This window comes from Mustela erminea, chromosome 16, assembly GCF_009829155.1.
Source record: "Mustela erminea isolate mMusErm1 chromosome 16, mMusErm1.Pri, whole genome shotgun sequence".
NCBI lineage: Eukaryota > Metazoa > Chordata > Mammalia > Carnivora > Mustelidae > Mustela > Mustela erminea.
In genome coordinates, this window is record NC_045629.1 from 11,148,641 (window position 1) to 11,161,505 (window position 12,865).

Here is a 12,865-nt window from a genome sequence, read left to right on the forward strand (position 1 = left end):
CATGCAGAGTGTTGTGGGGAAGAGGACAGGATTCCTCTCCTTGTCCCTGGGCATGGGCTCTTCGTAGCTGGCTCTTGCTGGGAGTTTTTGGGTTGCCTGGCGGCAGCCACACCCCCTCCAGCCACTCAGGGGGCGCTCACAGCCTTTCCCTTGGTGCAAGGCGGCTGGCTTCTGTTGAGGGTGAATATTTGGGGGAATTCCTTTTATCATAACCCCAGACCACCTTTTCCCAAGTACGAACGTGGACCTAGGAAGCTCCCATCCCTGTACGCATGGAAACACAGCTTCCTCTCATCTGTCTGAGATCAGGTTAGACAGACATAGCCTCCTACATCACAGTCCTGAGCAGAGAGCTGAGACTCCTATGGCAAAGTTGTCTCCCATTCTGGTCTTTGTTTGCCGACTTGACATGAGGCAACACTGTGGGTAACAAATTGCACCCCTCCATGCTTCCCTCTGGACTTGCTCGGCTCACAGCGCCACCTGGAGGGTATTTCCATAACACAGGGCCTCCTGGGTTGTCAGAATAATTTTCTCACATTTATCAAAACGCAGGCACAAGTCTCCTGCTGTTGCACCAGTGTGCCCCAGCACATTATATGAGAGCTAGTGAGATAGACATCACTTCTTGATCCATATCTGGGTAGTTGTTTTAAGTGAAGAGTTGGCCTCTCCCACATATGTGCCCTCATTCCAACATCTGTTTGTATCCTACCATTGTGTAGAATGCACATTTCAGGAGAAACAGGACTTAAAGGAGGTGCTGAGAAAGTGTGGAAGTGGTTTACCTAACATGTGGAAAATTGAAACAAAGTAATGGAAACCTAGGGTGGAGATTGTTACTAAATAACATATGAAGACTTCCTCTAGCCAACTGAAAAAAATAAGCTGAAAAATGATGAGGATACTGGAATCAGAAGTTGAAACGTTATTTGGAAAAGCCCCTAGGGGTACCTGGGAGGCTCAGTTGGTGAAGTGTCCACCTTCAGCTCAGGTCATGATCTCAGGGTCCTGGGATCCAGTCCTGCATCCGGTTCCGTGCTTCTCCCTCTCCTGCTCCCCCTGCTTGTGCACTCGCTCTCTCTTCTCTCTCTCTGTCAAATAAGTAAATAAAGTATTTTTTAAAAAGTCAAAGGAAAAGCCCCTGGCTTCCAAGAGTATTCAAAGTGATAGTGTGAATGGCCGGATTATTTCACTTACAGCTTGGAGCTGATGCTGATGGTCACACTGAGGTCAAAAAAGAGAAGCTTCAGCCATCAGAATTATAGATGAGCGGGATTCACCAGATGATAAGAAAGAACGAGGCACGTCATTCAGTAATTGAAAAAGTACAGGTCCTGAAAGGGCAGTGGTTTTGACTTAATGCTTCCAGATGGTTGGCCCTCTGAATTCTTAGTTTCTGTTCAGTCACTAGTGTGCAAATTCAGTCCATTTTTGGAAACATACTTACTTTTCCACTTCCGATATGCTCCTCTACTTTTGCATTGTATTTTTTACAATTATTTTGGCACTGTGAAAGAAACCGATTCAAAGGAGTCTGCACTTGGAAGGGAAGATGTTGAAAACATGGCATATTCACTAAAATTGATAAATCAGTGTCTTCCAAGGGGAATGGCATTGCTTCCTTTAGCCCCCAGAACTCTTAAACATTATTTTTTAACGCATTTTGCTTCTAAATATAATCTTTTTGTGATAACCACGGTATTGTTAACTATGTGCGATATGTATTAAGGAGGTGACAAATTTTGTGACACCCTGCTGGTTCAGAAATCACCAGCGTTGGAGGTCAGGACCGATGTGTGCATGCACTGGGCTGGTTTGTAGGGGCCGCTAGAGTTGGGTTTGGCTCAGGCCTGGCATGCAGAAGAGCAAGCAATGGAAGAGAGAGTGTACTTACCCATAAGCCACTTCTCAGTAGTCATACCAGAAGCCCAGTCATCCTCAGTATGCCCCCTCACCCTCCACACCTGGTGTGTCTGCAAATTCAGCTCAGTGCACCTCGTCAGCATCTCTTGAATTGTCCATGCTTCTGTCCATCCCCAGAGACCCCCTCCTCATAACTGTTAGGTGAACAAAAAGTGCCTCTGCCCCTACTGAATCTTCTCAAATCCCGTAAAGAAGTGGGTACTATTATTATCCCCATTTTGGAGATGGAGAAGTTGAGGCCCAAGGCTACTCAGCATTATGGGGCTCAGCTAGGATCCAGACCCAGAGTCAGCTCCTCTGAGCCCTGCTGCTCTCTCCCACCCCCAGACAGTTCTGACTGGCTCCTGTCAAAGTCCCTCTGGCTCCCCTCTCCATCTACCCATTCTCTGCCAGTGGGGGATTTCTTAAAAATACAGACCTGACCATGTCACTGATGCTTCATTCCCCTTCTGTTTGCTCCCCATATTCTGCCTAAAACCTGGAGTCCATCTGCCCTTGCCACCCGCAGTGGGTCTCTGACCACTGTCCCCTTAGCACACCAGACCAGCCACTGGCTGTCTTTGATGTTTCTGAATTGTACCATGAACTCAGTAGACAGCCGCTTTGAGAATGGATGGACGCGCCTTTATTCCAGATCCTCACTGCCCTTCATATGACTGACTACTGAGAAGTGGTTTGTGGGGAAGTCTTTTGGGACAGTCCTGCCACATTTGTCACTGGCATTATTCAATTCATATTCGTCATATGCGTTTTGAGTCTTTTTTTTCCCCCTAAATTATCATGACTTCCTGTTTCTTTACACCTGACACCTAATTGCTCCATCAACAGGTACTAACTGATTGAACACAGCCCATCATTCAGTGAGCACTCTTACATTGTGAGTGCATTTCTCTTATATTTGTTAAGAATTCAAACGTCACATTGTCCTATGAAACTGTGTGTTTTTTACTTCACTGACATGGATGCTTGTCTGTTCTTAAACGGGAATATCCAAGAACAGCTGTGAGAGTGACCCCCCCACCCAGCAAGTTGGAATTTGATGCCTTAAAGTCATTAGCACAAATACTATTACAAAAAAAGTCAGAAAGCGACATGGCACAATTGTATGTGTATCACAGTGTTCTGTGATCAGACACATGAGGAAATTAGAAAGATCAGTTCTTTAAGAATCCTTATTAACCTCAAAGGTAAACTGCTTCTTTTCTTATTTGCCTCCAAGAATGTTTGAACCAAGATGTTCTCAAGCTCACCAAATTCAACACATTCAATTTTTATAGATAAGGTCACCACACTGAGCTGTTTGGTGATCGGAAATTGAATTAAAATCCCCCTTGACAGCAACATTACCGCCTTGTCCATGCCGGAAGGCACCTGGGAAATGGCCAGTCTTCACATATTTAAGAAACTTCTGTAGGTGGATCTGGGACTGTGTTCAATCCCAGGGTCCTTGCTCTAACTGCAGTGCTTTCTTCCTACTTAAAATTTAAAGACCAATTAAGCATTAACTATCTCTTTCTTTTTACTTACCAGAAGCACTTGGCCCCCAGTGTTTCACAAATTGAATTTTAAAATCGGGAGAGTTTCTGCAGAGATCTGGATTTGCTGCTTCAACAGTGAACAGCAGTCCCCATGGCAGCCCTTAGCTGGCAGCCCCTCACACAGGCCACAGTCGCCCATCATCAGCCCCACCTCAGAGGCACTGTGGTGTTTGGTACCCGGATTCCAGGACCTTTGCCTTTAAGCATTTTTCACATAAAGTGTGTAGAGGCATTTCAGTTCCAACCTGTTGCTTCCTAGTACATTAGCGGGCTTCCTTCCCTTTGCCCTGGCCAGTCAAAAGCTGGACCAGCTTCCTGGGCATCACCTGGGATCTTTGAGAAATGCAGAAGCTCGGGCCCCATCCCAAATCTACTTCAGGATTTTCCGTTTCAAGGACATCCCCAAGCAGCCACTGGCACCTTCAAGTTTCAGAAACACTGCTACAGTGAGTGGGAGTCACCATTTGTTTCTGAGCCCTCTGTCCCTGCCTGGTATTCCACTGCCACACAGATAACATGTCCAGAGCGCAGTGGAGTTCACACGTGCTCTGCTTCAGCTGACCATTTTGTACCTTGGCTCTGCCAAGCTTTATTCTCCAGTTCATTCTAGACTTTCATGAAATGTTCCAATGAATATTCAGCAAGGTCGAATATAGCGAAATAGTTTGCAAGTGGACATTTCTCTCCATCTGGCTTATGTTTCCTCTTCTTAGCCAGAAGTCAGCGCTCAAGCAAGACTGTATGACTGTGGTGCAAGCAGTCCTGTGCAGCTGAGGTCAAATTTTGCTTTCCTGGAACAGGATGAGGCAACAGCAGTCTCTCCTGGCCACGCCCGAGGGGTCTGCCCAGGTGTTGGGGACCAGTGGCAGGGCTGCATCAGCAGAGGGTCATGTGCCACAGTGTTCCCTGAGCACAGTTTGTGGTTGTCACAAAATGACGTCGAGATGTAGCCCCAAGTTTCCAGGTGTGTCATCTACCATTTGACCCATCTTTTCACCAAATGTACTTGGTCCTCATCAAGACCATATACCTTACAGAACTCTGGGAATGTACAGCTCTGTCCCAGCCCACACTGTTGAAGCAATGAAAAGCACAAGAACACAAGTTAGGGATTATATGATTAGATAAGTATTAGAAGAAGGAGCAGCCTAAGCCACCTTCATTATGTTTGAAGTACGCATAGTTTGTTGGCTACTCCAGATCCTCCAACACGCGACCTGTTCCTACAGCATTGTCTTCTGCTTTCAATTCTTCCAGGAAGATGTTTTTCTTGTCCTCTCTGAAGAGTTCAAATTAAAGCTTTTTAAACTCTGAACCTGGTGCTGTGTAAATATCAGTGTGTTGAAAATTATTAGGGCAATTGGGCATGACAGAGAAAAGAAGGGGGGTCGAACAAAAAGGAAATGAAGTGGAAAGTGGTTACAGTCAGTGCCTTTCTTACATAATCCTTCCACACCGCTTTTGTTCTAGAAACTGCTCACCAAGGTTAGATGGCTTGGAGCAGACAGTCTTGCTTGCAGGAGCCCTCCGGAGGGTGTCTGCCTCCGTTTACCCATTTTCTCGCCTTTTTTTCCAGGAAGAAATCAGTGTGAAAGCAGCCCAATGAGCTTCCTGAGGCGTGAGCCCTGGTAAACAGACTGGTGTCCGTCAGTCCTGTGCGTTGAGAGTAACGATTCTTATTTAGTGTTCAAAGATCTCAGAGCCCGCCGTGACAGGGCATGCTGGAGAGTTTGGGTCAGTGACAACATAGATATTTGGGCTTCTGGTCCTGATGGAATGGATGGAATTACAAGGGAAGACAGTCATGCAGGCGCATGGGCTTTAAGGCCAGTTCACAAAAGGATGATCAGGACAACTCATCATTCAGAGAGTATTTTCCTAAGAACAGTAAATGTAGGAACCATGGTCCAGTCATAGGCCAATAGTCCCAGGTGCCATTTTCAAAGTGGAGATAGTTCATTCATTCTTAGCTTCTCAGAACCCCATGATTTAGAGGGAGAGAGGATCTTGGGAATCTCATTCAAGCACCTCATATCCCAGATGAAGGGAGGAGGCCCCGGAGAAGACGTATGAGCTCTGTCACCCACCCCCACCGGGCCACCTTCCCACTTGCCTTGCAGAAAGCTTGCTTTGGTCTTTAACACAAAGCTGATGGGCGCAAATCTCAGTCATGTCCTTCACTCTGCTCCCAAATGTACTGCCACTGTCCCAACTGCGGACACATTTGGAAGCCCCAGATGTGAAGATGGAGCTGGAGATGTTATACTCATTCACTTACGGGGAGAAATGTGGCCTGGTAGGAGTGGGGACATGGTGGGTGGGGCAACCCTCTCTCAAGCGCCTGGAAAAATCCAGTGGGGTTGCCTCTGAGCCCAGGTTCTGCTACCTGTTCTGCTTCTGAGCTCCACAGGGAAAGGGGCTCCAGTTCACCTTCCATTAGGTGGACCCTAGGGTGGTAGATGAAGAAACACAGAAGGCTCCGCAGAGAAATTGCCGCTCCCCTCTGGCATTTCATTCAGAATTTGTTCAAAGAAGCAATCTCACTTAATCTTCATGAGAGGGGGGAGGAGGTGGCTCTTTCAACTAAATTGAAGTATCATAACAGAACTGCACAATTAAAGGAAGTCATTATGTAGGAATTGCCTTGGGGCTTCTCAAGTCTTGCCTCGGAAAATATTTTTATTAGAACAAATCCTTTTGCAGATTACCGAAATTGTCTCTTTGCAAAACATGGCGGTGAGTGTATTTGGAGATTGAGTTTTTAAAAGATGGTAAGGGAGGGGTGCCTGGGTGGCTCAGTGGGTTAAAGCCTCTGCCTTCAGCTCAGGTCATGATCTCAGAGTCCTGGGATTGAGCCCCACATCTGGCTCTCTGCTCAAGCAGGGAGACTGCTTCCTCCTCCCTCTCTCTGCCTGCCTCTCTGCCTACTTGTGATCTCTGCCTGTCAAATAAATAAATAAAAATTTTTTAAAAATAAAAAAAAAATTTAAAAAAAAGATGGTAAGGGAGAACAATCAGGCTTCCCTTCCCCCACCTCCACTCTTGTTCTTAATAGACACTTCATTTTCTTAACATGCAAGTAGATGATTTTATGCTAATACCACTCTTTATTTTGCAAATTAGTTTTTTGATGTTAGTTGAATACATGATCCTTAATATTCCTAATTATAGCCAAAGACGCCGAAAAAGTCTGTACCCAGTTACTTTGGGATGCTGATGCATTCAAAAATGTTCTCTGCCAGCAGTAACAGGCAGAGAGCAGAGTTGTTCTTAGAAAAATGCTACATATATTGTGTACTAAGTAGAAAGATGTATATATATTGTGTACTAAGTAGATTTCTTTTGGGAGTACTGATAAATGTTTCCTTACAGTGGTTTTGGTTGAGGGAGAAGGTGGTCAAATTGTTCAGAAAGCCATGAATAATAAGTACCTGAATAGTTAACTATTATGCCAGTTTTCTCTAACATAACATATTTAGGTGTGACTGACCTCTTTAAGATTGTGTTCTGAGTTCCCTAAGGGATTGGGGGACCTACACACCACAGAGACACTTGTTTTCTGCTCATTAAGTGTGAAAAATCATGGAGCACTTATAATCAAATTATCTAGTTACAAGGTTAATCTAGAGGTTTTTCTAGTTTTGTTTAATTAAAAAATAAGCTTGTAGTTAACAGGAAGTCATACATTTGTCTCCGTTTTCAGGAGAAAATGTTTTCAAATATATTAGTTGGCAAAAGTAAGATAACCGAAACACGCTTTTTAAATTTTTTTTTTCATCTTTGCTGCCAATCCCTTTTCTTGCCAGTATTTTCAGTTTTTGAAGAATTAAAGAAGTGCTCGTTTCAGATGTTATGGAGAGATTGGGTAGTAAGAAATCAGAAGTTTTGCTTCGCTGAGAAAGAGACGTATTCTAATTCACCGCTGCCAGAGACTGCAGCAGATGCCGGATTCCTAGGAACCCATGGGCGTTCAGTGAACTGGGAACGCGGCTCTGCCAAACCCGCATTTCCACATTCAGCCAGGATTTCCTGGGTTTGATACAAGAAATGCCAGCCGGGCGTGATTAGGGGGCGGATCTCACCAACGGGGAGGCGGCCACAAGAGCCCACGCGTGGGAAAGCTCGGCCCCTCTCTGTCCCCCAGCACCCGGGTCCGACTGCGGGCGCCAGGGCGCGGGCTGGGACGCCGGGCGCGGGCGGTCCGCGCTCCGGGACCCCGGGATCGCCGCCCAGAAGCGGCCCAGGGCCGGGAGGCCGGCGGAGGCGGGGGCGCCGCGGGGTTTCTCTGTTGCTACAGCCGTGATGTCACTCGCCCATCCTAACCCGCGGTTGGTTGTTGTGTGTTTCAGCTCTGCCTGCAGTTGAGCACAAAGACCTGGAGGAGACTCCCACATCCTTCAGGGAGAAGAAAGGAGGCAGCTAAGCAGATTAAAGGAACTTGTGGCTTGTGGCCTTTCGGAAAGGGGGAAAGTGAATCAGAGGCCCGGTGGCAGTTAATGAGCTGTGAGATGAGGCGCCGCTGCTGCTGCTGCTGACACCCAGATTCCAGGCTCCGTCCGCTGCCCTTTGTGCTTCGTGTACATGTGTCTATTCAGCGTATCCGGAGGCGCCCAGACCAGAATCCAACACGGCTGCCGGGGAGAGACCACCCACCATGCCCACGGAGACCCTACAGACAGGTAGCATGGTGAAGCCGGTCAGCCCCGCGGGCACCTTCACCTCGGCGGTCCCCCTGCGCATTCTCAACAAAGGGCCCGACTACTTTCGCAGGCAGGCCGAGCCCAACCCCAAAAGACTCAGCGCCGTCGAAAGGCTGGAAGCGGACAAGGCCAAGTATGTCAAGAGTCAGGAGGTCATCAACGCCAAGCAGGAGCCGGTGAAGCCGGCCGTGCTGGCCAAGCCCCCGGTGTGCCCGGCCGCCAAGCGCGCCCTGGGCAGCCCGACGCTCCGGGTGTTCGGCAGCCACGCCAAGACCGAGAGCGGCGTGCAGAGGGAGAACCTGAAGCTCGAGATCCTGAAAAACATCATCAACAGCTCCGAAGGCTCCAGCTCGGGCTCGGGGCACAAGCACAGCTCCCGGAACTGGCCGCCTCACCGGCCAGACTCCACTGACCTGCACCGGCACTCCTTCGCCGAGTCCCTGAAGGTGTACCCCACGCAGGGCCGCGGCAGCCCGCAGGAGGGCGGCTCCCACGTGGGCCGGAGGCTGCTGGAGCAGTCGGCCGAGTCCTTCCTCCACGTCTCCCACAGCTCCTCGGACATCCGCAAAGTGACCAGTGTGAAGCCCCTAAAAGCGATCCCCTGCAGTAGCTCCGCCCCTCCCCTGCCTCCCAAACCCAAGGTCACGGCCATGGCCACCGTGAAGTCCCCGGAAGCCGAACCGGTGGAACCGGCCTGCGGCGTCAGCCGAAGACCCTCGCTCCAGCGGTCTAAGTCGGACTTGAGTGACAGGTATTTCCGCGTGGACGCGGACGTGGAGAGGTTCTTCAACTACTGCGGACTGGACCCTGAAGAGCTGGAAAACCTTGGAATGGAAAACTTTGCAAGGGCTAATTCCGACATCATATCCCTCAACTTCCGCAGCGCAAGCATGATCAGCTCAGACTGCGAACAGTCTCAGGACAGTAACAGTGACCTTAGAAATGATGACAGTGCCAATGACCGGGTGCCATATGGCATTTCTGCCATCGAAAGAAATGCTAGGATCATCAAGTGGTTATATAGCATCAAACAAGCTAGAGAGTCACAGAAGGTCTCCCACGTGTAAGACCAAGTGCGTGCAGAGGAGGAAGGGGTGGGTCTCTGTCTGTGCATCCGCAGTCGTGAAGGTTGTGAGGTCTCCTTGAAGTGTTGTGAGCTTCTCCACTCTCTTTGTGTTGCTCGTTGTGCAATGTTTCCAAGTTGCATGCCTGTCAACATGGGGACTGACCTGGCTTCTACGTCAACCATCGCTGCAGAGCCTGGCTGAACACAACGTCATCTACCAAGAGTTTCAGGCCAGAATCCGGTTAGGGCTTCAATCTTAAGCAAAACTGTTTACACAAAAAATGGTATACAACTTCGATATTTATGTGGTTCTTGTGTTTTTATATCCCGCGCTCTTGTGTCTTAATTAAAGGTTTTATCAACTGGCTTTTAAGTTGAGAGTAGAATCTTTTTGAAATAAAAAGCCAATTTGCCTACGTGTGAGCCCGAAACAGTGGGGAAAATCCATGAGCTCTGCTACCAAACAGATACAGTGACTGACCTAAGCTAGAGAACCAGGCTGGGTTTTCTGAGGAAGAAAGCGGTGAGCCTGATGTCAATCATTTGCGTATTGGAATTCTCCTGCCACTTACTAAAGTAGTGGTTAGGGCAACAGTGCTACGTTTTGTGTCCGATTAAGTGTGTAAATGTTGGTGCTTCTGTGTAATACCCCAAGGAAAGACAATCAGAAACAATGAAGGTGATTCAGTCTAGGAGTTTGGGGGTTGGGGGTTTTTGTTGATGTTCTTCTGATTTGGGTTGATTCCAAAATTTCTACTATTAATCTTATGACGGGAATGATCATCCTAAAGCTGATACTAAATGTCTTTAAAAAAAAAAAAAAAACTTGTTTGTTTTTTGATCGAGAACTGATATTCTGTGCTGACTCTCTTGCCTCTCTCCTTCCCTCCCTGTGCTGTTGATTTATTTGGGAGAGGGGAGTGGGGCTTGTGCAGGTGTGAGCTATCTGAAGACATGAACACAAATGGAAATACCAGCCATATCAGTATAGAGCCTCCCATTCAAAAGCGAATACCTTTCTTAACCGAACCATTATCTGAACAGTGCGATTGTGTTGTCTTGCATATGTTATTCTCCCAGGCTGTGGACCTTTGTTACAGCTCTAGGAAACTGTAGAAACATGATGCCATGTAGCTTTTCCACCCCTTGGTCTCTAGTGCTGCATAATCGACTCGTTCCCGTTTTCCCCAGTAACCTGTCTTGCAGGTGGATCGTTAGCTGTGGACCAGCTGACAGTTGTGGTGTGTGGTGGCGGAGAGGTAAAAACGTGTAGCAGTCTGCTTCATTGCGCCGTACTCATGCTCTGAAGTTCTCAGCAGCACTACCTTAGACTTTATCAGCTAATGGGAAACTTTTTATGGTGTAAATGCTGTAAGACTTTGTACATACTTCAGTTGTTCCGAAATCTTTAAGAAAAAAGAAAAAGTTACGCTAAATAAATAGCTCTGGTGCAGGCACTAACGGTGGTGGTTTCTCTTTGTCCTTGTGTTTGCTCCTGCCACGAAAAGTTTAACTTTGGACTGTGAGCCAGAAGCAGGTTTTCAGTAGCTTCGAAGGAACATGTTTTCATTAAGTTACTTTCGCCATATCACAGTTATTCTGAACAGCGATAGCAGTGTGCTTTTGCTAAAAGAGTTTCGTCAAGCTTCCTAAAATATGCCACCTCTTTACTTAGTTCACACTTGCGTTATTTTTATCTTTTCTTAAACATCAGAGTTTTTCACATCTTCAGCAAGACCTTCGGTTGTAAATATTTATGAGTTCTTAACAGCGGAGACCTACCTTTGAATGTTATTTGTACAAGTCCAGAGTCATTAGCATTAAACGTGTTCATACATTTGTCCACTTGTTCGTTCATTCCTCTTTCAACAGGTCGTTTGGTGAGGGGCCCCCTTTTGGGGCCTCGCAGTTGGCATAGGACCACTGTGGTCAACAACACAGCCTTTGCCTCAAGGAATATAGTTGTGTCCTTTAAGAGAAACAGCATTCCTCTTAGTGGACAGATCTTATCTCCTCTTGGTAGGACGCTGAGTATTCAAGTGGATCAAGCTATCTGAAGATTAACATTGCTTCAAAAGTTTCATATACTGTGTAAATGTAAAAGAAAGCATTAAGAAGCAGTTTTCAGAAGCAGACATGATAAGATTCTCAACTACTACAATTTGCAACTTTTTCCTTCTGGAAATCAAATGTGGTTGCTTTACTTTCTCTCTGCTGGTTTGGAATTCTTTCTAGTTCTCTGATTAATTATCTGTCTCACTAGAACGCTTACTTTCCAGAAGAAACTTCTGGAGATGTAGCTTTCAGTGGTGATGACACAGTGCATTCAAGATTATAGAATGAAAATAGGTTTCTTTCATTTAGTTCAAAAATATATATATATGTATGTATATATATATATGCATATATATACACACACACACATACACATATATATAGATATCCTCCCCTCACCGTTAGGGCAGAAATGTGGCCATTTGAAATATTCATGGCTTAGCATTTATATGCATCTCTTTCTAGGGCTATTGAAATACCAAAAATAGATGTCATTTTTCTAAGGACACCAGTTTTCTGGGAGGCGAGCACTTCTTAGCTAATTTAATATTATTGTCTGCTGTTTTATTTTTTTTTAAGATTTTATTTATTTATTTGGCAGAGGCACAGTGAGAGAGGGAACACAAGCAGAGGGAGTGGGAGAGAGAGAAGCAGGCTCCCTGCCAAGCAGGATGCAGGGCTTGATCCTAGGACCCTGGGATCATGACCTGAATCGAAGGCAGCTGCTTAACAACTGAGCCACCCAGGCGCCCCCACTGTCTGCTGTTTTAGTCATGGATTCTGCTGAAGATTTCAACATTTCAAAGTCACATTTAATCTGTGTCCCACCAAAATTCAGTCTAATCCTCTGTGGCCTTATTTGTGCATTGGACACATGTGAGCCTTTTGGTTCCCTTTATGGAAGGGGGAGCTTATTATTTTTTTGTTCGTGAAATTAGAGTTTCTATAAAGGACTGTTTGAAAGGCTTAATATTAAATCCTAAGAGTGAGACATTTCCTAATTGTGAAGTCCTTTTTACAAAGTGCTGATTCTGTGCGTGCTTGAAAATTATCTCGTGTGTGTGTGTGTGTGTGTGTGTGTGTGTGATGATCATGATGATGTTGGTAGGAATACAGAGTTGTCGTGTAGTTCAGCATACTTTTCCCCCGACACAAGGCAGAGTGAAGCATGATTTCACAAGATGGCTCTAAATACTGGTTGTTTCTGAAAACCGCCAGATCTTAAGACAGTCCTCCCAATATCCACCCTCTCTGCCATTGTCTTAATTCAGGCTTTCATCTTCCTACCGGAGTGATTGTTCCTGTAGCCTGCTAACTGGAGTCCCCTCGGCCCCAGCCAATCTCCCTTCCCGTCCCATTTCATGCCAAAGACTCTGATCGCATCACTCCTCTAGGGAAAGACGTCCTCCAGCTTGAATATGTTGCTGAAAGGATAAATCTTAATTTCTTATCAGAGAATGTTGGGCATTTACCTTTCAGACCCCATTTTCTGTGTCCCCACGCCCCCAGGCTCCAAGCAGAAGAAGTTTCCATTGGGAGATTTTTGCCACTGTGTTAGTGATCTGCTGCTGCAAAGCAAA

At 46.5% G+C, this 12,865-nt stretch overlaps 1 protein-coding gene across 10 annotated transcripts in view; it reads left to right on the forward strand.

Moving 5' to 3' along the window:
- Nucleotides 1-12,865, forward strand: part of FAM110B (family with sequence similarity 110 member B) — a 193,130-nt gene that overhangs the window by 147,301 nt on the left and 32,964 nt on the right. For 7 of the 10 annotated variants that reach the window (XM_032316192.1, XM_032316188.1, XM_032316190.1 and 4 more), the window contains one exon: nucleotides 7,814-11,070. The exons of the other annotated variants lie outside the window; for them this stretch is intronic. In XM_032316192.1, the coding sequence (XP_032172083.1) occupies nucleotides 8,119-9,231 (1,113 nt within the window). In that variant the 5' untranslated portion in view covers nucleotides 7,814-8,118 and the 3' untranslated portion in view covers nucleotides 9,232-11,070. Of the gene's footprint in view, nucleotides 1-7,813; nucleotides 11,071-12,865 lie in introns of those variants that run through there. 10 annotated transcript variants of the gene reach the window in all.